Raw genomic sequence first — 26,956 nt, 5'->3', positions numbered from 1 at the left:
GCGAAAGTTGAAGACGGTTTAACACTGCCTTTGGGATTACATTACCAATGGGCAGATTGCACGATTCAGAATTGGAGTTAGCCATTTATATAAAGCCAATGGTTGAGATTCATCCAGGAGACCGAGTCAATCACTCCTTCATACTGTCGATTTCAGCTCATCTGTTTCTCCACCATTTTGCGTCTTAGCCATTCACCTTAGATATTTGTATGGCGGAAAGTTCCCTTTATTATCCTCGTTTCAACTGCTTTTCTAAGCCATCAAGAAACATGAAACGGCAGTGAAAGGGTACGCTACAACGGCTACCACGGACTCACGTCATTATTCGACTGAATAGAAGAAATATTTAGAGCAGCACCATCAAATATTAAAATCTACGAAGGTGAAACGAGAATGCTTACTAACGAAGCAAGACAAAGAAGAAGATTAGATCGACAAGAACCATGTCTGTATACGTCACGCTGAAATTGCTATCCTAACAGCTTCAGAAGATGGTAGTAGAAATAGTATAAGTACTATACTATCTAAACTGAGCTTGGCCCTTCGATGGATCGTTGAGCGGACCTAGTTCCCACTCCGTCCTATCCCACACTAACACTCTGTGGCGAATCCATTGCTTACGCCATAATCAAGGCGTACCATAGTACAACATCCAGCAGCTATAGGGCTTGGCTCATATTGGATCGTCGGGCGCGCGCCGGCGATTCGAGCTGCTGCCCAAAGCAAGCTGGCTATCCTGGGTTTGGTCGGTTCGACTTTTCATTAGATTGTCATCCGTTGCCATGGGCACCGTACAGGAGCCGAGAATCCTGGTGGTTTGCCAGGCGGCCGCTCAATTGGCCGACTTGCTGGGTTGCTTGCTAGCTGCTATACGATGTTTTCCTGGCTGCCTTCAAGAATAGCAAGCTGCTGCTGCTGCTGCTGCTGCTGCTGATACTCGTCGGTCGTCGGAGGAGGAGAACAGGGGAAGCTTTTGTAAGTTCGAATTTGGTCAGTAGTGTAAGATAGCTGTGGCCATCTCAGCCTGTAGGTGACGCAGGGGAAAAGGGGAGGCGGTCGGCGGCACAGCTCTGGAAATGTTTAATATACTTCGGGATGGCAGTACGCGGGGAGCTTGAAGCTGGGAAGTTGGAGTCCCGAGAGCGGCATCGGTGTGCCAATAGCACTATCACTACGGCCAATGCAAGCGATTCAATTCAGCGTGGTTCTGCCTGTGTGGATGTATTGCCATGTGGGTGTCTGTATGTGAGTGTATGAGCGCGCCTCAAGGAGAAGGGCAGCCAGTCTAAAGGAGACGAACATTTACCGTGTTGGATGCCCGCGAGAGAGAGCAGTGGGAAGCGGGCGCAGATATCCCAGAGGTCATCTATTATTCGTCCATCTCGTCCACGAGATCCATCGTATCTACGCTGCGTACAGCGGAGAAGCTTTCTAGCTCTCCTTTCGTTTTCTCTACTTCTATGCTGGCGGTGGCTCTTCAAGATGATTAAAAGGCGAGGCCACGAACCCATTTTCTCATTTTGACCCCGTCCGCCACCCGCCGCCCGTCTCGTTCATGCAGCGGAGCGTCGGCCACCGGCCGTTCAAATAAGCGAACGAAGAACGAGCGACCCGGCCAAGACATGCCAGCTCACGTAGGGTAGAGGAGCCCAGGTTTCTTCCCTGCTCTGCTCTTCTTCCGAGCATTGTGCGACTCGCGGATCTCTGCTCGCCGGAATCACCTGGGAAATCTTTGGCTTCACCTCGTTCCAGTCACTGTGCGTGGCATCAGTGGCGAGCTTTTCGTTCACGTTTTCGTTTGTCCGACGGCACGACTGCTGTCTCGCACTGGCTGGCCACGTCGGCCTCTTTTTAAAGGACTCTCTACTTTTGGGGCTTTTTTTTCCACATATACATAGGTATAAATGTGTGATTCGCACGAGGACGGGAAGTAAGTCAAAGGGAAAGCGCCGCAAGGACAGCAATGGCACCATCTTCAGTGGAGCCCAGACACCTCGAGTTGGCGCTGAGCAGCGCTTGGGCGTTGCCTCGGCCCGTTTCTGTGCGAGGCCGATATGAGCGTAGGTGATCCGTGTAGGTGAGACTGTGCGCGACTGGTGACAAAAACCTGCAAATAGTCGTATATATGTTGGCAGTGAAGCATGTGACCCACAGCACATAAGGGAGAATTTGCGCTACCTGCGACTTCTTTTAGACATGACGCATTTGCGGAAGAGTCCCTGTAGACTAGACGCTTAAAAGCTGAACTGGCTTGTTCATCTGTTTGAAGGTACTGCTACTGATCGTTGTGATTGCAAAACTTAGCGGTTTGCGTTATTCTAGAGATTTGTCTCAGACGAGAAGAATTTAGATATTTGTTAATTAATTAATATAGAACGGGGTTCGTAGATTGATCTATTCAATATGACACAATTGGGTACATTAGGGACAGTCATGGCAAAAAGTACACACTGAGCGACAACAAATAGTCAGGTCTATGTGCTCGGGCGAGATTGAGTTTTCTGGCCGCTGTGGCAGGTCGCTCTCGCTGGCGCCACTGATCACTTCAATATATTTTCTACTTAATTCCTAGCGACTGTGTTCCGGGGCACTTAGAAAACAGCTGACGGTCCCCATGTGCATGTGGTCTATTTATTTGCTGTGCACTCATTCTCTTTCTTTAGGAGAGGAAAGTGGAGAGCTTGTGATGTGTGTATGGGTACTTCCTGTTCAATTAGCATCAAAACATTCTTAATAGATGTTGGCATTGCAGAGTGCCGGTCAATAGCTGCTTCCATGGCACAAGAGCTCGTAGTGGACAATATTTCGAACAGATTTTATTAGATTTTTCCGTGTGTCTATAAATTTCATTGGTATCAAACGAAGCGAGAGAGTTTCGGGGTAGTATATTCTGTCTTTTTTTCTTTCTTGCCAAGTAAAGAAACGGCGGAAGCCAATTTAATTGGTAGAATCGTGCGTCCGACGCAACCTGAAGGATTAGACCAAGAGCTAAAAAACAAACATTTGCATGTTCCACTCCTTCGCACGAAAAGGCTGAACGGGTGCATCAAGTGAGCCTATCGTCATAGCCTGCAGACGAACTACTTCGGCGGTGACAGGAGGAGATCAAGCTATTCCTTTCTTCAGATATTTTTCACAATAGAATAAAGGAAGCCGCTATGCAGTCATTGCTAATATCCGTCGATTCATGCCCAGTAGACTCATCGCACACTACCGCTAACGTAAGGTAATATTCATTTTGAAGCGATGTAGTGTAAGGAAACCCCTAAAATATGAATATCCGCTAGCTGTTACCCCAGTTTGCGCCTTGTCGTCCTTTTGCCCTACCGTTTGTTTCTCTCGGATTTCTCTACTTGAGGTGCCCGTTCTGTTCGTGCGGGTTACCGCGTCGTGCCACGCCGCTCTAGCGCACTGCTGATAGCAGAATGAGTCGCATAGTATGGCTAAACGGGCTTTACTCTAATAGACTAATATGATCTTTATTGCACGCCTGCTCCGCTAAGATATCCCTGTTTTAAAGGTGGGAGGCGCTGCACGCTGCCAGCTGACGGGCACGAGCTGTTAGTTACCCAACCCACCAGCCTGCTTCTTTCGTGGCGTAAGCGAACACGCGAAAATGTGTATATGTGTGCGTGCTTGTGTATAAGTGAGTGTTGTTATCACCGAAAGCCATTAAGAAGGGTAATTGTACTTTCATAAGAAGGAAGGTCTCATTCTCAAAACTGGCTTTACTGTCTACCGGAGTAGCGTTGGTTCGTTGCAAGAAAAAGCGAGAGACTTGTAGTAGACTTGCCCCAGTGTCACAGCGCAGCGGTTTCTTTATAGATGTGTCCGCGTATTACTACTACCTTATGCTAGCTCCACTCGGAAGAGAAGTTGAAGGTGAAAATAGACTTTTTAGCTGGGTAGAAGTAGCAGTTTGTTGATTCATGTTGTGCAACTCGCAGTGTCTTGCTAAAGATAGTGTTATCTCTTTTTTGAAGGAAGATATTCCTTTTTATGTCGTCACCCTTCTACAAAATATTATTACTTGAACATTATACTAAAACATTATTATTGTACTTTTGACACTGTTAAATCTGAGGTGAACCGCAGCGAAATCTGAGTGTCTTTTCGACATTTTTACCGTTCGGGCTACATTTCTAGACGCCAAGTGCTGCACGCTCCGGACGGTAAAGTTGCGAACAAAAATTCCAAGAACGTATTCCTTTGCCTGTCTAACAAACAGACACGACCACTCATCCACCCACCCACCCACCCACTCACTTGCCTGTTCTTGCGATTCCCCAAACTCGCACCTTCCCGCTGACTGCTTGTGTTTTGCCGTCTGCTTCTTCGTGGCCGCAGCAGCACTTTAACCGTAAGAGCTACTTATCTTACTGACGACGCCGGCAGACAACTTCGAAGTAGAGCGCACGAGGCTTTCGAAAATACCTAAAGTGAGCACTAAAGAACCCACCCGAACCAAAAGGGCAGAACATTCGAAACGTCGGAGGCTCGAGAACGGAGAACTGAAAACCGTGAGGGAAGACTCGTCGCTAACTCTGTCGCTCCGTCGGTTGGAAAGCAGCAATACGCGAAGGCTGGCGTCTAGGAATGAGAAATGTGAGAAGAAGTGAGAAAATGAAAGCTGTCAAGTACCATGGCGACTCCTTGATTCATTACGCATTAGTTTCCTTTCCGAACATATCATCCACCTTTTTGCCTTCATTGCGGCAGCTTCGGTGGCACCAGCGGCGGCGACGGTGCCATGTTACTTCGATTACGAAAGGGCGACAGAGGAAAGTGCAAGAGAAGGATTTTTCAAAGTGACAATGCGTATCCTACCTGTTTCAGTGGTGATAATGGTAAAAAAAAAAAAAGTCGCTACATATGTGTCTGTAATAATAAGTTAAGAACCAAGAAGGTTGAAAGTTGTGGTGAGTAACCACGAACGGCTATGGCGAAAAGCTTTTACACTGTTAGCTTCTGGAGACGATCTCTATGACGGCGTCATATAGAATTTGTCTGATACAGGAATGGTACAAATGAAGATGGAGGCATCTAAGTGGAAAAATGCCTCTGCATTCAATAGGAACCAGCTGATAATTATTACTGTTGCATCAAATCGCGTCATGGCAATGACATCTAACAAAACAATAACGACGGTTACAAAGCTTACTAGTTGTTTCTAATTGGTATAGTGTCAATGACAGCAGCGATGATGGGCGATATGGCTGTATGGCTTCGTAGGTAGCTGGCAGTTGGCAAAAATGTCGAAAATATTGCTTAATGCACGGATGGCTGATCAGGACGCTGGTGTGCGTCCGCGATACACTCTGCGTGCCTGGCTGCCTTCGAAAGCGGACCAATATCGCGAACGCGAAAGATTCGGACGGAACAAGCATTTCGTTTTCGTTTGTGTTCAGCCAGTAGAAGTGGGTTGGCTATTTGAGAACGGCCTTTTCACTCTCGAACAACACGGCGGCCACGGTCACCGCTCAACAGGACGACAACGGCCGTCGTCACCACCATAGCTACCGCCGCGTCTTGCGGAGCACAAATCAACCCGACTGCATGTGTTGCTCCCGCTTGTACGCTTTCAGCTTGTATTGCTTCTGCTGCTGCTGCTGTAAGCTGGGAATCGAGCTGAGGCAGACAGTTGTACAGAGAAACAGTTGGTCTTTGAGCGTTTAGCTAGCATACCACGGACTGGGACGGCTCGGTGTGCCACTAGACTACGGCAATGCTGGCTGCCTGTTGCAAAGAAGAGAGCCAAATGGGGGCCGAGCATTACGACACGACAAAAACATTTTTATTCGCATTTATCATATCCTAGCTAGCAACGCACGTCCCAACGCGTTCACCGCTGGCTGTTGGTTGGTCGACTTATTCAAAGTTGCTCGGGAAACTGTGAACAAAGGGAATGGCCGCAACAAGGGGCAAACAAGGTTGCTCTTATGCTATGATGATTCGTTTATCAGCTAATCCACGCCGCGTACGCCAGCGCTTTTTAAGCCACAAGAAATTCAACTCGAAAGACACAGATGTCAAGACAGACGAAAACGGCCACTGCACATCATAAATTCAGCTTCGAGATCGGTGCCATTAACAGCAGTAGCTTGTCCGATGACGCTTGGTGGCTTTCTTAGAGTGTGCCCCTTGGAGTGTCAGCCATTGGCTTATAGGAGTATGGTTAGCTGTGGATGAGTCTGGAAAATGTAAACGTGCTGTATTGGCATAACCGTTAAGGAAAAAGGCCTTCATGCCTCGGCCGTCTTTGTATAACCCTTCATTTTTTGCTACCAACTGTTATCTGCCAGCTATCGTCTTTCCTCTACCATCTCCATTCACAATTATCTTGGTCGTTCTTTTCCACATATATACATACACACCTTACTATATGCGTACAAATACGTAGACTCACTATTCTATTGTCGTAGCGACTACGGCGACGGCAGCCGCGAAGGTTGTGGCAATACCGCAGCGGCGCTGGCGCCATCGTAACCGCTGTACTATTTTAGCTACCCGATCGTTTAGATGACTACGTCAGAGCGGCGCCCCCCAAAAACTCATTAACTTGATTGATGCGTCTAATTACAAACTGCAACAGCCCTGCCCTCCTTGGCCTCCGCTTGTTACGCCGTCGCAAGTCCAGCCAAACCAAGACCCTCCAGTGAGTTATACCAGCACTCTACCTGCAGGTGCTCCAGCAAAACCACGAAAACCATTACCTCCTCTGTTAGAGTACTACTGCCCCTTTTGCACGGCAGAACGGTGCTTTTCCGTTCATTGCTGCTGGAACTGGGGCGTCGCGTAGCATAACGCTGTATCCTGTCGCATCCTACATCGTCGACATGTTATACTCCCATCTCTCTTCATATTCTCTACCTGCCACTACTGCGGGTTTGCTATAGATTCTACGCTTGGAAGACCAGGAGCAATCTAGAGACCTTATTCTGAGTCTATCCTAAAGGAAGAGAAAGGATTTTGTTGAGGAGCATTTCTCGTCCTTTACTACGCGAAATCAGTAGGCTGGGATTGTTTGGTGTATTTACGTTTATAGGATTCACTTAGTGCGCAGGGATGAAGACTTGTTTTACTTGAAAGCGTTCCATCTCGCCCGTGGCCTCATATTTGTTAGTTCTCGGTTCGTCTGCTTCGTTCATTCTTCTATTTCGCTTTCTTTCATTGTCTAGCAGTTCCTAGCTTGTACGTTTTCGCGCCTAACCCCATACGTTTCTGCTTCATTGGGGAGTTCATTGGTAGCAACGCACAACACCCCACTGACGAGTTTTACCTCCTTTAGGCCAGATAGAGCGCTTAGAGCGCACCTCCGTCGGCGGCCTGTTTGCCTACAGTCGCGATAGGTGCTGCTTCTGAGTTACCAATCTGCTGCCTGCTATCCAGTGTTTCATTCAGGCCTGGCTTGCTTTACCACGCTGACAAATATTCCGCATTCCTATATGTTGTTTATTTTGCCCACATTGCCACTGGAGCTTGCGGTTCTATTTGCCGGTTGTTGATGTAATGGCTGGAAATGCATCCCTCCTTTTGGTATGTCGTTGTGGTTGGCTGTAACCTCTGTCTAGGAAGTCAGGACAATAGGGATTGGGACTCGGGGGCAGTTGTAAGACGGTAGGAATCAGGACGCGCGCTGTGTCTTAACGTAAGTAAGGCAACCAGGGATCTCGTCGTGCTTTTCCTACTCGCATTGCTTGCGAATTTGTTGAAATTCCTCTCTACGTACGCTTCTATACGCCAGTCAAAATCGTCCTCTTAGACAAATTCAGTTCTTGTAGAAGCATCGAAACAACAAAATGTAGTCCATTCGAGCTTCATTGAGGGAATAAACTTGAATTTTGTCTCTACACATTCTGCTACTTTGTTGTCTTCGTCGTTTACTAAAAATGGCGTGAACAAAATTATGTGACTCGTAAGACAATGTCGAGGCCAAAATTGAAAGATTACATAGGCAGGAACGATCATTATCGTTTTTGTAGCGTACCAGTATAATATGTTACTATACGTTCAAAACATCGATAACACATCGGATAGGGCTGCTGCAATGTTGATCTGCAGACGGCATCCGCTAACCCGTAACTTCACGGAGCTCTAGCCGATGAATGGTAAAAGTCTGGACCAGCAACAGTATTGTCACCGCTGAAACGCCAACCGTATAGTGGGCCATTTACTAATTCCATAACATTTGCTACTACTGATACTACTGTTACTAGTAGATGCAGTTTATTTGTTATTCTATTTCGGTGCGTGTCTTGGACTCTCATTCTCCAACACGCTTTCACTTGCGATATCTGCCCTAGGTTGCCTACCCTTCGATGACCACGGTGGTTGATTCTGCTTGATTTCGACTAAGAATGTACGCGGTGATGTCTTTTGGGTCGCTGGTCACATGATGTAGAAGGGATCACCGAGCCACCGTCGGCTTGTTCAGCAATAGTTTGTCCATCGTGCACGGCGGCGGCCAATCCCACCTGGACTTTGGCTGCTGCATAGCCACGCTATGTTCGCCTGTCGTGTACCGCTGTGGTGCTGCCGAATCACCACCAATGCAACGAGGAGATATACAGCATGGGAGGAAAGCTGCGGACGGCCATATTGGACCAATTTTGCGGCCGGTACGCTCCGATGACCGCGGTGTGGTTGCAGGAAACGCGGAAATGATACAAGGGTGGCTGCCTGGTCGGCCTGCGTCCTCCGTCCAGCGGTGAACCAGTTGGTTGAGCAGATGGCTGTGCGAGACTTTCTATTGACGATGGCCAGCATCTAGCCAACATGCTTGCCTCAAACGGCTAGCAGAGCTCCATTCTAGGGGCATTCGAGGATTCTAATGTACGTTTCTACTGGCTATGATTACAAATTCTTGACTCTTGCGTTTCGATCTCGATCTGTTGGGCTATTCACAGTCACACGCACGCTTCAAACCTTATATCACCACAAAAGCACATGCAGTAAAAACAAAAAAAGCGGCATCACTGCGAAAGTATCAGCAGACGAAATAGCTCCTTGCCAGATATCTTTTTACGATTAATGCATTGAATGAAAGTGAGTTTTGCGAAGTGAACTTACTGTGTGAGATGTGTGAAACAACAGAAAAGGTCAGCTGTTTGATAAAGTTTTTGCTCGCTTTATGCTCGAGGTTTAATGATATTGTTGGTGTCTCCAGAATCTACACGGACAACTATTGTCTACGAGTCGTCGCGCTCGCCTGCGCTGCCTTGTTCTTCTGGAGGCCTGGAACGGCACGGACCGAATATCAGAAGGAGTTGAAATCCTTGCAATCACTGCCTTGTCGACTCCCTTGAAGATAAGCCGAATCAAGGGTGGCCGTAGGCGCCTTGAGTCTTGTCTCGGTCGTTATAGTGAGCAGAGCGCCAACGCAACGTGAACGGCAGAAGCAGCAGCGGCGGACGCGTAGAGAGGCCAATAAAAGTGCAATAAAGAAACGCCTCGCTACCATCCGCTCATTCGCTCACTATCTATCGAAACGTGCTCCCCGTGTTGTCGGGCGCCGAACTCCAACCGCCAGGCTCTTGGCACATCACTTCAGTACGACAAACCGCTTGCGTTGTGGTGCTCGCGAGTACAGGCGATACGAAGACGGGGTCCCAAAGAAGAATCCCAAAGGACAACACATCATGTCGTCCTTTATCAGCCTACCTACCTACCTGTTCGCCTTCCTCCTCGTTCACCAGCGTACAGCTGCGTGGTAGTCTTATCTATACGCTGGTGTCGGCGCTGTTTCGGCGTCAGAGAAAACAAAGTAGCAGCAGCCTGCACTATTACCTCGTTCACGAGTCGTGTAAACCTGACTCATCTCGGCTGCTGCTGCCACCACCGCCGCCGCGTTGTCTAGCAGTAAATTCACTGTTCTACTGGTTTGCAGTTTCCCTCGTTCGCTCGCTTAGTCCCTCAACGACTGGATGTTGTCAATGCACTGTTGTTGTCGTCGTCGCCGTTGGCAGTGGTGATGGCAAGGGTCGCCGATGCTGCCCCCGGCAGCTATTGTTCGTAGAAGGTCTGCTGGTTCTACTGGAGCATTTACTGCCGAGCAAATTTAGCCCGATCGGCGTAAACCACCGATTGGTGTGGTGTTTCCCGGCGGCGACGGTTGGCACCGGTAGGCGATCAGTATTTTAGATCTTAAAGGGCAGCTGCAACACCTAACAGCGGCGAGCAGCTGGAGCTTTACGAGTCCAAGAACTCGAACTGACCTGTCTGTGCTTTCTGCACTACGGTATGACGTCTTTTTCTTCACACATCTGTTGTTGTGCAGTTATTACACAAGAGCATAGCTAGTTGGGTAGAATTTTGTACCTACGGAGACGTGGCGTGAACATCTGATACAAAAACGATAAAGTACATGAACAAAAAGCATCGTCTCATAGGTGGCGTTAATTTCTTGTTAGGCCTCTCATATGCCTGCTATCGTGCATGACCGTTTGCGGTAGAATGCACGTTACAATAAGCTGCACGTATCAGTGGTTTGCGTAAATATCAAGAAATGACAAATTCGAATACAGGTATTATTGTGTTAATCAATGCAGTTGTATAAATGAAGCTTCAATCATATATCGACGGACAGGTGTGAAATAAACATAGCTAATACGTCCAACCATTGCTATACCAAATGAAATTTGCTAGACGATCTTTCCTTGATTCTCTGCGTACTACAAGTTGCGTTTCGTTTGTCAATGGTAAGAATTTTAAACGGTGCACTAAGATTTGTAGTTGAAGTAGTGGCAGTAGTCGTCATCCTGGTAGGCAACGAGGTCATGTAAGATAAAGAGATCGAAAGATTAACGTTCAGAGGGTGTGCGCTTTGCGCGACCCTATGAAAATCAGTCGACGATGAAATATAAATGACCATAATTTCACAGTTTCGATTTCAAATCCCTACAGCGCGCGCCACTGCTGCCGCTGCGACTATTACCGGCACCTCTGCTCAGGCTACTTGCTGTTGCTGCTGCTTCTGCTGGTACTTCGTTCCTCGTGCCCTCTCCTTGGGGGTTGTTCGATCGCTTTTTCAGACTGGCTTCTTGCTCACTTCTAGTTTCCTCCTAGACTCTCTCTCTCTTTCTCTCTCTTTGCGCCTGCCTCTTACTCTCTGATGTCTGTCAAAGATCTCTGTCGGTCGGATCTGAATTGACGCTGCTGGGACTACTGCCTTTGCCGCTGCTCTCGATGTCGCGCTTTCCCATTAAAGGAAAGCTGGTTCAATTCGGCCAGCCAGTCAGTCAGCAGGCGGGCAGGCAGCCATGGCTCGAGTCGCAAAGTGAGCAGCAACTAGTTACCCTGAATTGAGAGCGGCGACCGACGGCGAGTGATGGGGGTGCGAGTTAGCCTGTAGGGTTTGGGGTAGACAGGAGATTCATCCTCGCAAGCAACCCCGGAGGCGGCAGCGGAAGCAAGTAGTGCTGTACGTTGAGGACAGAGCGAAGAAAAAGGGAAGACGAGTGGAACGACTTCGAATGAGTGAATGCTTCAGAGCTTCAGCAATTCAGCCGCTGCCTTCGAGTACGAATCCGTCCAAATCGCTCTACGCTCGTTCGTCCAGGTCGTCGTCGTCGTCACTGCTGCTTAGTTCAACATAGCACGACAAAGGAGAAAAGGTGAATCCAAAAAACGGTGAATTTAGCCATTTGGGCTGCAGCAAGCAGATGGGCAAGCTCCTGGCAAAGAATGAAGAAGGCCATTAAAAAGCACCAGTCACACCACGACCATCACCACTGCCTCCGCCTCTTTCTTGAACGGCGCCACTCGTTCTACTACTAGGAGCGGAAACGGTGCGAGCGGCGCCTAGCAGCTAGCCAGCAAGCTCAACTGGCCCCCTGAAGTTTGCCAGTAGCAACAGCGGCCAGCGGCAATGTACTCACTATCTGGCTGCTCTGGCCGATCCGGCCTTACTGACTCGTGTGTTCAGAGCGATTATATCTTGCAGTCAACCAAAGCAGGCCGGACTTGATCGTGGGCAACTATCTGAGTCGTCGGATGGCTTGATGGTCCCACGTGCTCTAGACACACGCACAAATACCCACACGTTTAAAGATCTCCCCGGCGCAGAGAGAGAGAGAGAGACAGATGAGAAGAAGTAGCAGTAACTCGTGCAGACGAAAAAGAACAGCATCGAATACGCGGTTCATACAAGGATCTCTAGTAGAGTATATATAGAGCAATGCTATTTTCCTTCAGGTGTGGAAAAGAAAGAACGAATGACTGGGTTGCCGTCTGTGAAGAATCCGCATTGGTATGGGCAGCTTTAGCTATAACGAAGCGACCATCGATTCATAGTACTTGCTAAAAAACAGCTTCAGCAACAGCACCGTGAAATGTCCGTCCTTGCTCGCAGCTGCACCGTTAAAGGCACCACTAAGGAACACGCAACATCATCGTTGTTTTTTGTGTGAGTGTTCCCTCGTCTTCGTCCACGTATCGCCCTTTTTCCTTCTCCCTAGGAGAGTGCCGTCCCCATTGAACCTTCCTAGCATCGTGGCATGATTCGCTCAGCTAGTTTCTACCTTCTCTACTGCCTGCCCCCGCTACGTCTGCCCCCTGGTACAATACTACGTTCTTGTTGCCTTCCTTCTTCCTCTCTCAGTGCTTTAGGTGGTTCTATCTTGTTTTTCTCCAATCTAACTTCTTTTCTGTCCTTTTGTAATTCGTTTGCAGCTGTCCTCCATTGCTTGACACCCCTCGCTGTTTCTCCCTCTAACTTGGCTTATCTTTCCGCCTCGGCACTTCTCTCTTTATCTTTGCAACCATGATTGTTATCATTATGATTTTTTGTTTCGAAAATGAGCGAAAATTACCTGTGAGCAGTGGCAATAACAGGAGCTTCTGTTTGAACCTGTGAGGGAATTACGTAGGTGCATGTGCCAATGGCCATAAGACGTGTGGGAAAAGAAGAAGCCGACGAATATGCGTACAGGCCACATGGCAGATTATTTGGTAGCGTTGCCTTAAAAATTATCAACAGCAAGTGAATTGAATACAGGTTGAGGGTGTTGAAACCTGAGCATGACCCTATGTCAAATTATGGAGCTGAGATGGAATGGTAGTTTACATCATAAAATTGAGAGATAACAAGATATTAGCTTCCTGTTCTATGTTAGCTGATTTCCCCGTTGTAGTAAAATGTTGGCCATCTACGAGCATAAGCAGGTCTATATATATATATATATATATATATATGATCGATTTATCTCGGTAGACGTTGATACAAGAGATTGGTCCTCGATTTAAACGAATTCAAGCCAGTGTCTATTGCAGTAATAATAGCTAAACACGCGTGTATGGCGTAAAATCTAAACCCCGCAATTTCACTCTCTACCCTCTGTCTAATTCTTTCCCGGCTTTCGAAAGAAGCTAAAAGTCATTACGGATTGTTGGTAGAACATGTACTGAGATTCGTACGTCACACCACTATTTGCATATCGTTGTAGGGTGTTAGCACCGACATCCCGTTTGCTATAGCCCAATGCGCTGATGTGGGACAGATCGGACCGTTGGGTAGTGAGCTCAGACTGCGTTTCCAACAGCAGCAGCTCACTGTTCACTGCAGCTGCTGCTGCTGTCGCTAAGGGAAAGATAGGACCATCTTTTGGTCTCTCACATGGCCTCCTACGCGGTGGTCGCGTCTCCGTCTCTTTCCGCCCCCCTTCTTCTCATCTGTACCATGGCCATTTGGTCATTTGCACCACCTGCACTTACTAGCTGTTTTCCTTCCAACTGTAGGGTCCATGTCTGCGAGGATACAATGGCACACAGTGAAGAAGAACGAGCAAGGAGGATATCCAGGGGGCGACGAGAATTCTACCGTGGCGCGCGCCATCCACATGTTCTCTTTCGACAGTGACATCGCCACTACGGCAGCATATTAGACGCCTTCATTCGCAGTGATCCCCAGGGTTACCCCTACAGTCTGCACTCCCCTCAAATATAGGATCATACACACGCAGCAGACAGATACACTCTTATACAGATACACATTCGCACAAACGGAGCGGTCCGGTAATGTTAATTTCCGGACTTACAAGGGCTGATCGTCCGCGTTGGCGGGAAACCTCCATCCGCTCTCCCCAGCCGCTTAGCCAATTGTCTTTCCTATCGTGCCGTGGTGGCGTGTCTGTTCTGCATTGTTCAGCAACTATTACTTCTTCACCATTCTCTCAGTTAGCCATGGACCCTCTGCGTCGTTCCTTACTTTTATTTGACTAGGAATTGATCCTTAGTTTGTCACATCATGTTGAATAGAGGAAAACAAACGGGCCACCAATACCGTTAAATGAAAGCAGGAGCATACTACCGCGCTTTTCCTATTATAGCACGAAAATTGAAGCAGCCACCATTGTACAGTATTTTTCAACCATCTAACATTAGACATCCATCAGACGAATATCATTTTTATCAGAATTCGAGTTAATCGCAATTTCTATGATATTAAAAAAAAAAAATGAAAGTAAAATTCGTTTTACTTCTATGGAAATTCTGTGCCAGGCAGGATCGGAGGCGAGGCATGCCGTTAGTATCAGCGTCCGTTGTGAGCTCTTTGGCTGTTGTTGGTTTTGGTCGGACGTGCGAAGCGTCAGTTCATACATAAAGCGAACGATAGACGTCTATAAATGACTATTGTTTTACGCGATGCTGCTGCCCACCAAATGTTTAGCCGGGCTTTTTCGATCAGCTTCGGTACGGCTCGGTGGCATTTTTTCGACATTATGGCCGTCACCACTAGCATTGGTCCGTCGTCCATTCTGCTTCAACGGATTTGCGCTTTCTCGCTGGTTGCTCTCGGTAAGCTGGGCGACAGAACAACTCAATTTCATTCGTATTTATGACGACCCAGGGGCGATCAAGTCGTACAGGCGACGAACATACAACGGCAACGACGCCTTGCTCGCCGACGGAGAGGTAGAACCCGAGGGGTATTTTAGGACGTTGGTTGAACAGCGTAAGGGGTATTCGTTGGCGGTAGGGTGCTCGAAGGTAAAAGGCACAAGGGGAAAAAAGAGAAGAACTAGTAAGCATTAAGTTGGTTATGTCCGCAGAAACGAATCAAACCTTTCACGTATTGGAACGTGACACCGATCAGTGCAGAGAACACGGCTACTCGATAGCTCACCACACGGCGCGAGGCAGCGCAGGAAACACTGGATGAACAGATTGCCAGCAGCAGAAACGAGGTTGTTAAAGCAGGGACATTTTGACAAGACGCGAACCCCGGGGTGCAATCGAGAACATCCGATTAAATCTGATGGAAAAAAAAAAACTCTGAAAGCCTGAAAGATACGCCAGCAGAGTAGCGGCGTCAACTGTAGCGGTAAAAACCTACGAACTTCTATTCTTTCGTTCTTTGGTTATCGCTTTTAAAGCAAGCCTCATGTTTGGAAGAACTACTACTAATAGTATTGCTCAGTGTTTGTGTATGATTCACGACGCTGTTTGCCTGTCTGCGTCAAAAAGCCCGCAGTCTTTGTTCCCGTCCATGGCTGCTTTACTGGACAGCAACTGAAGGAGTCAGGCAGGCAGCTAGCCAGGCATCCAATGAGCTGGTGCGTGGGCGCCATGGAAATCCGACGAAGCAGGGCGGGGGCAATTGGAGCGACTAAATCGGGGAATAAAGAAATCCGTTCATGATGAAAGCTATAGAAAACTATAGGAGAAATAAGCGCGACCTATGCCGCTGCTGTCATAAAGACCAAGCAGCGGAGTTGGATGCGTTATGCTGATGTATATGGGGCAATGGGGGGTTGGTCTGCTTGATAGGTTAGCTGTTAGTTGGCCTGCTTAGACTTCGTTTGCTCGTGGCTTGCCTCCACTAGACAGATATGGAGAGAGCGAAAAGATATGGGTGGTGGTCATGGTAGCGCCGCAGCTGCTGTGCGGGTTGTTTGAAGAGCCCTTGCGTAGTTAGTGAATGATGAACTTCTGGAGATGACAGTCCGCATCCCAGCTCGCTGGCCGACTCTCCGCCCGTTTACCGGCTACCGCAGTCTTCAAGGATTCATACCGAACAACGAGCCAACACCACCGTCGACATCGCCACTACGGATCGTCGTCGGCACTGCTGCGGCCGCCGGTCGAAATAAACTGGCAGCCTGCTTCTCACCAGCATCGTTGGACGGTTTAACTGGCTTAGCTGGTCACCTTTCGGCTCTTAGTGGGAGCCGGCAGGAATGCGTTTGCATACAGGGCGTAAACAACGAATAACCAAGAAAAGGATGGGGAAAGCGGCTCGTAAAAGCCGAAAACATGTTGAATTTCATTTCGAATTCATGGCCGACCTGAAATCGGGCAGCTGAAGACCCCCTGGTGCCTTTCTGGATGCAGCCAATTTTAACGGAGTACATTGCAGCGAGCAGACCCACCGCGGTCAACATTTACCATTTTGAACTACGTGATGATTATATACTCGCATTATGAAAGCTTCACACTTCATGCGTAACCATCTATAAAATTATGTTCTCATTTTGCACTTTATGTTAGATCCATCGGCGCAGGTTATCTACCGTATCGCACTACCTAGCTAACCTTTTCGGCTTACTATGCTATAAAACACAGATATAACTCGCAGAGGATCTCTTAGTCTATCGCCCTTGGACACCCAGCCCTTGAGACCCACTTACTTGACTTGAGCTACTTGAATATTAACATTCGCTCCTGCTGCTGCTAAGGCACCGACTCTCCTGGAGGAAGTTTGTGCTTCTGCTGCTAAGGTGCTAGAGTTGCTGATCCTGCACGCACTGATCCACGCTGCTTCTCGTGCTTTTATCCATTTGTATAGTTGTCGCCGCCCTATGGGTGCCCTTCATTTGCTGCCCTTGGCTATCCTAGCCCGCTAGTATGGACATGTCGGGAGCCCTAGCAAAACAAGCAAATAACTAGAAGCATCCCGAAGCCATATGGGACAGAAACTCGTAGCGCTACATCAAACGGCAAGCCTCACCTTCGGCGTAGTTCTGTACAGAAGAATGCAGACAGAAGATAATAAAGTAGTGCAGACGCGCGTCGGCTGCAAGAGCAGAGCTAGGAGGTCGTAGGGCATTGGCAGTAGCTGAGCGGTTCCAGAGACGCGTCAGGCTGGCTCGAGTAGAATAAGGCCGACACGGAGATGGTTTGCACGGATAACACGGAGTGAACAATAGTAGGAAGAGAAGTGCTGGGCGGATTCGCCATACTCTTCACTGCTGCGCTTACCATTACCAGGTAGATACAAGGTTCAAATCAGGGTCAGGACTTGTCGTCGTAGAAGTAGTGGTGGTAGTTGCAGTGCAACGTACAGTACGAAGTCATAATTAACGGCAATAGTGGGCGTAGAATAAGAAACAACAGTATGATTCGATGGTGTGGTATCAACACGATAACTGCTTTTTCCTTTTGACGACTGCAGCGTTAAAAGAAGCAGGTCGGCCGACAAGCTCCACCGCTCCGTGGTACAGTTCCGTCCGCTGGCGGTAGGTTCGATCATAGAATGTCCCAGCCGCTCTGTAGCTGGGGGATAGCTTAACAGCCCGTCAGGAGTTTTGTGTTCCATGAAAGCTCGGTCAATTGCTCACAGTAGCGTCATATGACGATGTCGAGTCCTCATTCGCTCTCTCACTCATTCCTGCTGCTGTTGCTGCTTCTATGGGCGTGAGTGCTAAAGCCCCAACGGTCACGTTCCGTGTTCGTCGCTTGCTCGAACTCCCGACACCGCTACCAACATCAACCTAGCGGACCAACAATAGACGATGCTTTTACTGTTGTTGTTGTTAGCACCGCTGCCAGTGAATGCTCTGATCCACAAGCACAAGCCGGACTGAGACTGACCATGAAGTCGACGGCGTTATTCAGTCAGCACGAGTTTTGGTCGCCTCACCGCAGGCGCCACGGCAACCGCCGCCGCCGCCGCCGCCGCCTGTGTGACCTGTTAATTTTAATCTGGACACAACCCCGCAGGCCCCTTTTCCAGCTCAGAGAGAAGCTGAATGTGCAGGATGGGATCACCGCGTTCTAGTGAATTATGTACTTGCGTGCCGATCTCGCGCAGCTCCGAGGCCGCTGCGTTCGTTTCCGCTCCTGTAGCTATCGAGTCTGCATCCGCAATCCGCAGTAGAGGAGAAGCTGCACGCGACAGGACGGCGGTGGAAACAGGTGCGGCAGTGCCTGGTAGTAAGTCGAGCTGAATCAAGTCATAAGACGACGACAACGACCAACGAGTTCTACTCTGTTGCTGTTGCTGTAACTAGAGCTACTTTTGCCCAGGTCTGATCTTGCGGTTGGCCTGTTACTGCTGCTAAAGGGTGACTTGGGGATCAAAATAGGATGGTGGGAATGGGCTGGGAAAGAAGCAAAAGTAAGGGGATGGAAAGCGGTGATGTCGTTCGCTTCATTTTGTTGCTGCTGTCGTTGTCGTTGCCGTTGCCGTTGCCGTTGCCGCCGCCTTTATCTCTTGCTTCAAAGTTCGAGCAACCTTGTACGCATTCAAGTAAGCAAACGTGTAGGGGGTTAGGTACGGCGAAACGGAACAACGGGGTGGAAGGAAAGTCATACACACCAACTTTACATTGCTGCCTGCGTGCTTTTTCTCTCTCTTTCTTTCGTACCTGGCTGGTAAGCGAGCCGGAGCTTGAAGTGCGTTTGCCCTCGTTGTGGCAAAGCTAAAAGGCTACTTCTACCAGCCGTACCGAAGCAGTAGCGCCTTCAGCTCGACGTAGTCTGGCTTACAACAACAGCAGCAGTACGTCCACCACCTCTAACCCCACATCTTGCTGAATATTCAAAAACACCTCGACAAGAAAAGCAGTACAGCCGCTGCTGTTGCTGTTATATGCAGTGCAGAGTGAAGAAGCTGAGATTATTATTGTTGTCATTAGGCTACGACGGAGCCGTGACAGCAGCAGCAGCAGCAGCCCCGGCGACCTCACCTTCATCTGCTATAAGTGGGTTGCTAGGTAGATAGAAAGTATATGTGAACTGTTGTCTCGCGGCATATGCGAGTTTGTTGGCAAAGGCTTTAGCAGCGACAGTAGCAGCAGCATCTCTTCTATGACGACGATACGAGATCTAGTGAGGATACCGAGATGGTGGGTGACAAACGAAGGATGAATGTAGAAGCGGGCAAGCAAGGCGGTAAAGGCAGGAGGGCGATCCTTCGGGGATTTTGCCACTGGGAAAATGTCCCTGGAATATGTAAACTCGTATATAAAGATATAGAGCAAGAGTGAGGATGAGAAAGAACCCGGAGATGAGGTAGTGGAAGAGGATGGTGCACATCGTTTCTCTTTTTCTGATTACAAAGTTACCGACGGCCCAACTCAGCGTCTGCTTAAGACTGTGGGGGAGGCTCTCGCTAAGACTGAGGCGACTACGCAGCCGTTCTCTGGAGTTGGAACATATTACTTGCTTTATGCATATTAGACAACGAACCACTACAATTTACTAGATAGATTTTTGTGAATCCTCAACGAATGCTGCTACGAGCGGTAGATATTTGCCGCGATCTGTACGCCGCGCGTGTGGTGAGCGCTTGTGGTAACGGGTAACTATAATTCATAACAGTCATTGCTGCGTGTATTTTTGTTTTCATGTTCAAACTGTTTCTAAGAAGCTACCGTATTACTCTGCTGCAATCAGTCGAGATAAGATAATGGCTGCTGAAACTTAACAACGCTCTTTGTTTCCTTGTTATGCCTACTTGCAGTACTGAGTCTACGGAACACCCAAGAGGAAGAACCTCCTGATCCACAGTTAATGCGGCTGGACAACATGTTAATTGCGGAAGGGGTGGCGGGGCCGGAAAAAGGAGGCGGAGCTGGAGCGGCAGCAAACGCCGCAGCAGCTGCTTCCGGGGGTGAAAACGCTATCGAGCACTCCGACTACAGAGCGAAATTGTCTCAAATCCGGCAAATATACCATCAGGAGCTGGAGAAGTATGAACAGGTAAGTGCTAAACAGTGTTGACAGAAATCATCTGTTTTAACAACATAAAATACATGTAAAAGTATATGAAGTGCGTTTTTATCAAATAGTCCATGTCAGTTGCTCTTGATTTTCGATCCGATTGACTGAGTCTTATTCATGAAATACGTGTTGTGACAGTATAAACCACAAAGGCGAAATCAGTAAATTTCATTGCCTACATATATAGATAAAGTGTACTAATAGTTCCAACACACAAAATAACAAATTAGCCTTAGGGGTTAATTTTTGTATGGACAAGCTGGTTTCCCCCTACCTTCTCAAGCCAACGTAGACTCATTCGTTTGTACGAAAGCAGTTCATGTGCCCAGTGGATCGTCATGCGTGTATATAGCCCCCTAAAGCGATCACCATATGTACATTAGAATCGACTACCTCTGCAGTATTTGTCCATCGAGGTGGTCTGGGGAAAGATTGAGTAAATTTACTGAACTATTTGTTATATTAAAGATTTCTAGTCTTATTGATTGAGTTAACAACGAATCGGACATGCATGCTCATCAGACCGAATCCATTTTAGAAGTCAAAGCTCAAGTAGCGTGACTTCGGTTTGGTACAGTTAACCTGAAAATATTACGGAGTAGTCAGCTGCTGAGACTAGTCATTGTGACAAATAGGGCAGATTCTTTTTGGTAAAGCTTTTTCATAGTAGTCCCAAAGCCTACATTTGATCGATCTTTCGTCCTTGCCTTGGCCAACCGACGTGTTCCTCGTTGGGGTTTCTCTTTTCAAGGGGCCTGGGCTGCTGTTCTTTGCCGCTTCTTCCTGTAGGAGAGTTGTCAGTCTCTCTTTCATTTCTTTGCCGGCTTCCCAAGTTGGTTATTCGCTCTTTTGCGCAAAGTGACTCGTCGTTGTCTAGTATCAGTCTACCGCCGGAGGCTACTCTGTAGGGCACTCTCCGCGATCCCTTCTCCCCTGTCTAGTCCCACATGTCTTATGTCATAGGTAAAAATGGCCTAGTCAGTTAAGGTGACGTGAGCTGCCAGTCTGGCCTTCGTATGGTATGATGGATGAGGCGGCGCAAGGGGACCCTCATACCTAGAGTCCTTTTTTCGACGACTGCTGCTCCTGCAGCAGAAACAGCCCAGTGAACGGTATAGTTGCTGGTTGGCCTCGTACTGTTCAAGCAAGAGGCAGAATCGGGAATATGGTAGGCTCCGACTTCGACGTAGCACACACGCGCAACTAGCGAATGAATGAACTATGTCAAAGGCTGTGTAACTGAGGATTCTCCTGTGCCACTATGTCTGCTACAACGAAGACGGCGGCGATTGTATCCGTTGCACGCAATGATAATGCTAGTGGCTGTGGCCGTTACGGCGTTTCGGCTATGGCATATGCAGCGTCGTTCTGGTGGCCATGGGCTGCGGCGGTAATTTATTGCCTCATCGCCGTAACGGCGTGGTGGTGGTCGCTGTCGTCGTCGCTACTATTGCCGGCACTTTTTCGCGAGACGTCGGCGCGAGCGAACTGCTTCTTGCTGGAGTTTACCGTTCGTGATTCGTGGGGCAGACAGAAAGAGAAGCCGGGAAACTTGCCGAAATGGTCGACTGTTGCTGGCAACAACAACCACGAACTTATGCAGATGCGGAATGTAGCTGCCGCAGACAACTAAGCGAGCGTCGAGTACTATACCGTGACTACTACAACTGCTAGTGGTGGCAATTACCGGATTTACTCTACCTGATGTACTTGGATGAGCAAGCTAGGGGTAGTGACTGGCTCAGCTCCACATTCTACGCCAGAGTCAAACTGTCGAGATGATCTCTTAGGAATTTCCGGCACCGTTATCACTATTAAGCAGTAACGCGTGCTTCTAGCAGCTCTTATTGCGAAGCATTCTGCATCGAAACTGCGACTAGTACTTTCACTACTACAACTTCTAGTATTCCAAAGTATGGCAGTTTACATAACATCGTTCTTTTTAAGCGTGGAGCCACCAGTATTTGGAGGTCGTGCGGGTTCGAGACTTTATGGGGGGCACACAGGAATAGTGTGAGGACAGGGCGGACGTTAGGGATATGGGATTGTTCATGGGGATATGTACTTGACGCGTTTGGGATGTGGATAGTGGTGACCGGGGATTTTTTAGGGAGATGAAGGGGGCCGGAGGAGTGCTCGGGCTGAAACGAGCTGCACGTCGTTGGCTGTTCGTTGGCTTGGGGGTGGGCGCAAGGCCCTCCTCCGCTGCCGCCCCTTTGCTGGCCGAATCCATCAAAGGCGGGCGGTGACCAATCAAATTTGAGCGACAGCCCTGCGCCAGGCCCCGTTGTCGCGCATGCGCAACTCCAGCCGGTGCGCGCCCGGGCGGCTCTTCCCCTCGCCCACAACTACCCTAACCATTACCCGGCCGTGGATTCGGGCCAGCCGGCTGGCAGCGCCGAATAACCGTAAGCAGCAGGCTGCTCATCCGCCGCTTGCTGCCAGTTTGCCAAAGCGGGGGTCCAGGATAGAACGGGACCGCTATTCCCGGGACCGCTTCGGCGGCAGCAGCGGCCAGCCGCCTGTACCGCTGCCATCGGCACGGCCAACACCAGAGAGGGTGAGGGCCGCCACACAACAGATCTCTTAGACTCCCTTCGTGCTCGCACTTGTCCCTCGTGTGCCTTTTTCGTCTTTCAAGCCGCCACTCAGACATATTGAACCAGCAGCAGCGCAACTACCATCACCATCCAGCCCACGAGTTTTCTCGGGTATAGTCGGTCAGACAGCGGGCTGAGTGCCTAGAACAGGGGCCCTAGGCGCTGCCACTGGGTAAATGGGAGAAAACAAACCAACAAAGGGAACAGGCATCTTGAAAGTGTTCTAGCATCAGGAGGCTGCTGCTTCCGTAGGCAGGAACAGTATCACACGATGCCCTTGGGTCGCTTAGATGTACTAAGAAATGTTATCTGAAAATGCGTTCATTCTGCGAACAGCCAAATGACGTGACTTTCCCGTGCTGGCGTTGCATTTGCGCCGAGAAGGATTTCGTTGTTGCAGAGCAGTAGTCGAGGCGTCCGCTGTTTCTGAGGAAGAAAGTCTGATTTATATAAAAAGAAGGTGTGGGGCAGACGATCTTCATGAGCTGAAGGACGATCCGTCTTCCTGCCGACGGCCTTGCTCCCTTCATCAGCAGTGGGGTTCACGTCCTTCTGCTACTTCTTCAGCCTCTGTTCCGCTATTGCCGCTAGTAGAGCTCGGCATGTTGAGCAAAAAATATCCGTGGCATCCCTGCCAGGCTTGCCTGTTTCCAAGTTGACCTTAGATCGTCAACTGTTTTCGGCGTGGCACGTAAAACGACAGATGCTGCGTCAGTGTGAGTGACATCTGATGAAAGGGGTCAGCCGACTGCTATATATTATTGTATAGAATAACCGTATATATAACCGTGATTCTATAACTCTATGTTCGCTTTATTTTAAGTATTGATCATTGATATCAGTGATATTCGATTGATCAACAAAATACAATAAAAACTAGACTGATGGCTAGGTATGTATAGCTTTAACTACGCTTGAACTCAGTTGATCTGTATAACTAGATATCAATCAATTACTAAATGTTAAAGTGTTTGAGGCAAGATCTGCAACATTCATATATTAGAGGAATCACATATATTGGAGAAACGTTCTATAGAATCAGTTGGTTGCTTCAAAAGAACGAACACACCTAGAACCATGCTATTGGTACACATTGCATATATATTCCCATTGTCGACGGAGTAGTTTGGCAGCTAAGACTCGGGTGTAAAGCGACCGAAAGTCGTCGCGTCAGGCCCATCCAAGGACACATATTACACAATCTGTGTGAATAAAGAAAACTGTTTTATATATATTTACATTCAATGAAACGTATTCAACTTGAATATGTCGTTTCACCGAGTGGAAACGTCAACAAATGGTAATTAACTATTAGTAACTCCTTCCCCGCTATAAAAAATTCAATGGAACCTCCTATACACAATGCTAACTATTAACCTAAAACAACATACCCAAAGGTCAGAAATACTTAAATAGAGAGCATCTTTGTTTTCTTTCTGATCGTGTACTTTGCTATCGAGAATCGTTACATGCTATGGAGTACAGTCGCTAGCTCGGATTACACTTCATGCGTTGTTGTTGTTCAGATGTGATGCTTCGAAGAGCTGCTGTTACAGCTGGGGGTGAGCCGTCAAGCGATACGTCGCTGACCTATCCCCAGGGCAGCGGGTCAGGCACTGTGTTGGCCCCTGTTCAAAATCTTCGGCTTATCCCCACCGCTGCTTACCATCGCCTGGTTCCCGTGTGCCTTTCTATAGATCGTCCCGTTAACCCCCTACCTTCTCTCCTGCTTGTATCATCCGCTCGCCGTATCATAACGCATGTGAGGATCCTTAAACGCGTCGCCGACCGTGCTCTGGGTTTCTCTGGGTCTCAGCGTCGTCAGTCAGCTCACATGCGATTCATGCCTGCTTTCGAACACGGTGCCCTCAAAAGCTTGTTCTACGGGAAAAGCAAAGTTTGTCGAGTAGACTTCACGCGTATCTTTCCCATCAGCCTGGGAGTGTTAGGATAAATGGGGGGTTGCAGTGAAGACGGTTCGTGAGTAGGACTTCTCTACTCTGAAGTGAAGAGGCAAGTAGAAGCAAGCAAGGATGGTAACGTCTCGACGAGACGCGAACGGGAAACGAGCTGAAGGTTGTTGACGCCGAACGGAACCTGCGGTGCACATCGTTCTTCACCAAAAGCAGCACTTTGTAGGGAAAAAGAGAGAAAACGGGCAAATTCGAAAAGCTACGCTACTTGGAGGCATGTTTCCAGCAACAACTCAGTGTACTGTCTTGAGTATGCCCTCGTCGAAGTACAGCTAGTACAAGAGGTGCCGAAGAAGGGGATCGACACGGTGGCTTCGGACCTGAGGACTGCCGAAGGGGCGCTTACAAGGAAAAACCGACAGAGAGAGCGAGCCAAAGGAAGATAGAGAGCATATTCTATTGCACTGTGGCGTCACTACCGCGAAACGCGAAAACAACATGAATGAGAAGGAGCCTTCAAGTATTCGCGGCGTATTGTTGTTGAGTTCTATCGATATGCATTAGCGCAAGCCAAAATGCGGTTCCACTTGCTTTGGCTATGTTTGAAGAGCGTCTACTCCACATCGGTAGCTTGGAATAACAGCATTTCCTTGTAATCATAATGCCAAAATCGTTCATGTTGCATCATATGACGTTCAATATTGCGATTGTCGTTTTATACGTATGTACGTTGATCTAGATGTTACTTTAATTTATTTCGTTTTCCTACCTTGTCCTGTTATTATTATTATTACTAAGACGTATGCAAAACACTAAAGAGAGCGTGCAAAAATTGAGTGCGTCTCGCCACAGTGACCTGTCTAAATATACACAGTTTCCAGCTTGAGCAATCTATTGAAGCCTCTGAAGGCAGTAGAGATCTGGGAAGCAAAACGGGGATAAAAAGTTGAGTAGAGGACATGTATAGACGCGTTTAAACGAACCATGGTGCCACGTAGCTCAAGGCGGCGAAGTGGACTATGCTGCTGCTGGGTCGGGAGTCCTGCTGCGAAGCCGAAAGAAAGACAAACCGATGAGATTTGCATGCGATTTCGATTAGCGCCGGTCCCCCCGACCGCCTTCCCGCCCCCCATTCAGTGTCACTTTACCTTACCGCTATCGCATCAAGCTACGTTCACTCGCTCGCTGGGTAGACTGGCCCTCGATACTTCTCAGATTCATGTACAAATAGCAGCGCGCCATCGACACAGCACTTACTGCATGCATGAATTTGCGAGCGTGAGCCTTTAGTTGCAACTTTGTTTATATTATGGGAAGGAAAAGAAGGAAAAATAGGGGTGATCTGTTCAAAGTATTGGCCACTGGACGCGGTGCTCCCTACGCCTAACTTTCTCAAATGAGAAAACGGGGTTTGGTAAAAAAAAAAAAATATCGAATTTTGTTATGGTTGTGCCGGTTTATAAGTCGTTGGGAGGCTCGCTCGATTACGAGACCAGCTGGTCACATATATTCCCGTGTCTAGTATCCCTGAATAGCATTTGTGCTCAGTGTAATGTATTGGTGGCATTTGATTTTAGCTTAGAAAGCAGACAGTGCATATATGCACGCGGTGTTCGTATATGAATGTGCGATGAAGCCGTCCTCATAAATCGAATAGATATGTGTGTTTGTGTATGAATACTATACACATAAGAACGCGTTTACATGTGTGGAGAAACAGTCGTTGCATCCATCTTCCCTTAAAAACCTGCAGTGTGGGCGTCGCGAAATTCTCATGACCCCCTCCTCATGTATAGGTAACAAAATGAAGTATCCGGGTGAAAGGCTGGTCGGCAAATAGCAGAATTTCAATGTTTGTCTTGTCGATAAATTAACGAGCGACCGGAATACACATATTTCACGATAGTCACTAAAGATAAGAAAGAGATAGATAATATGTTCTTGCGGAAGAGAACGGTCAAAATTAGATTTACGTTTCGGCGGAGTAATCGATCCTCTATAAAATGGCTCCTGCTGTTGTCGTTACCGTTTCTGTTGATGTTTTGATAATCACTCAACCCTATTTTGAGGCATGACTACAACCCTTATTGTGTTATAGTATTGGGCTATTGCGACCGCCTGTCTGCTGTGAATTTCGATCGGATATAGTTGATCCATAGGTTGTACCTCGTATCCATGGCACCAGATCTCAAAAACCAGAGATTAGTGTTTTACGTATCGCTTGTTGCCAATTGTATTGGCGGTACAGCAAGACTGGCTCACCGACGAGTTCTACGAACTGGGTTGATGGGGCGGAAAATGTTCCTTAATTGTTCCCCGGCTATTTTTTTTCGAACCTTCATCTTGTATAATTATTTGTGCAATAAACTGCTATGAAAAAAAATACAGATGACGCACGTTTCAGTTTTTAGATAGAAGCACAGTCATCGTTAGGCGTCAACTCTAGCTTTTATTTATTTCTTTTTTATGAATATTATTGGTCTCTATATAGAGGATCTATAT

At 48.1% G+C, this 26,956-nt stretch overlaps 1 protein-coding gene across 3 annotated transcripts in view; it reads left to right on the top strand.

Annotated features, from left to right (window-relative positions):
- Nucleotides 1-26,956, top strand: part of exd (PBX homeobox extradenticle) — a 316,119-nt gene that overhangs the window by 231,031 nt on the left and 58,132 nt on the right. For all 3 annotated transcript variants that reach the window (XM_086977975.1, XM_086977976.1, XM_022795208.2), the window contains one exon: nt 19,682-19,920. In XM_086977975.1, coding sequence (XP_086834101.1) covers nt 19,682-19,920 — 239 coding nt within the window. The remainder of the gene's footprint in view (nt 1-19,681; nt 19,921-26,956) is intronic.

This window comes from Varroa destructor, unplaced genomic scaffold (assembly GCF_002443255.2).
Source record: "Varroa destructor unplaced genomic scaffold, Vdes_3.0 BEIS01000001.1, whole genome shotgun sequence".
In the NCBI taxonomy this organism is placed as follows: domain Eukaryota; kingdom Metazoa; phylum Arthropoda; class Arachnida; order Mesostigmata; family Varroidae; genus Varroa; species Varroa destructor.
Note: the sequence above shows the minus strand (reverse complement) of the source record. Positions and strands in the feature narration are given on the sequence as shown.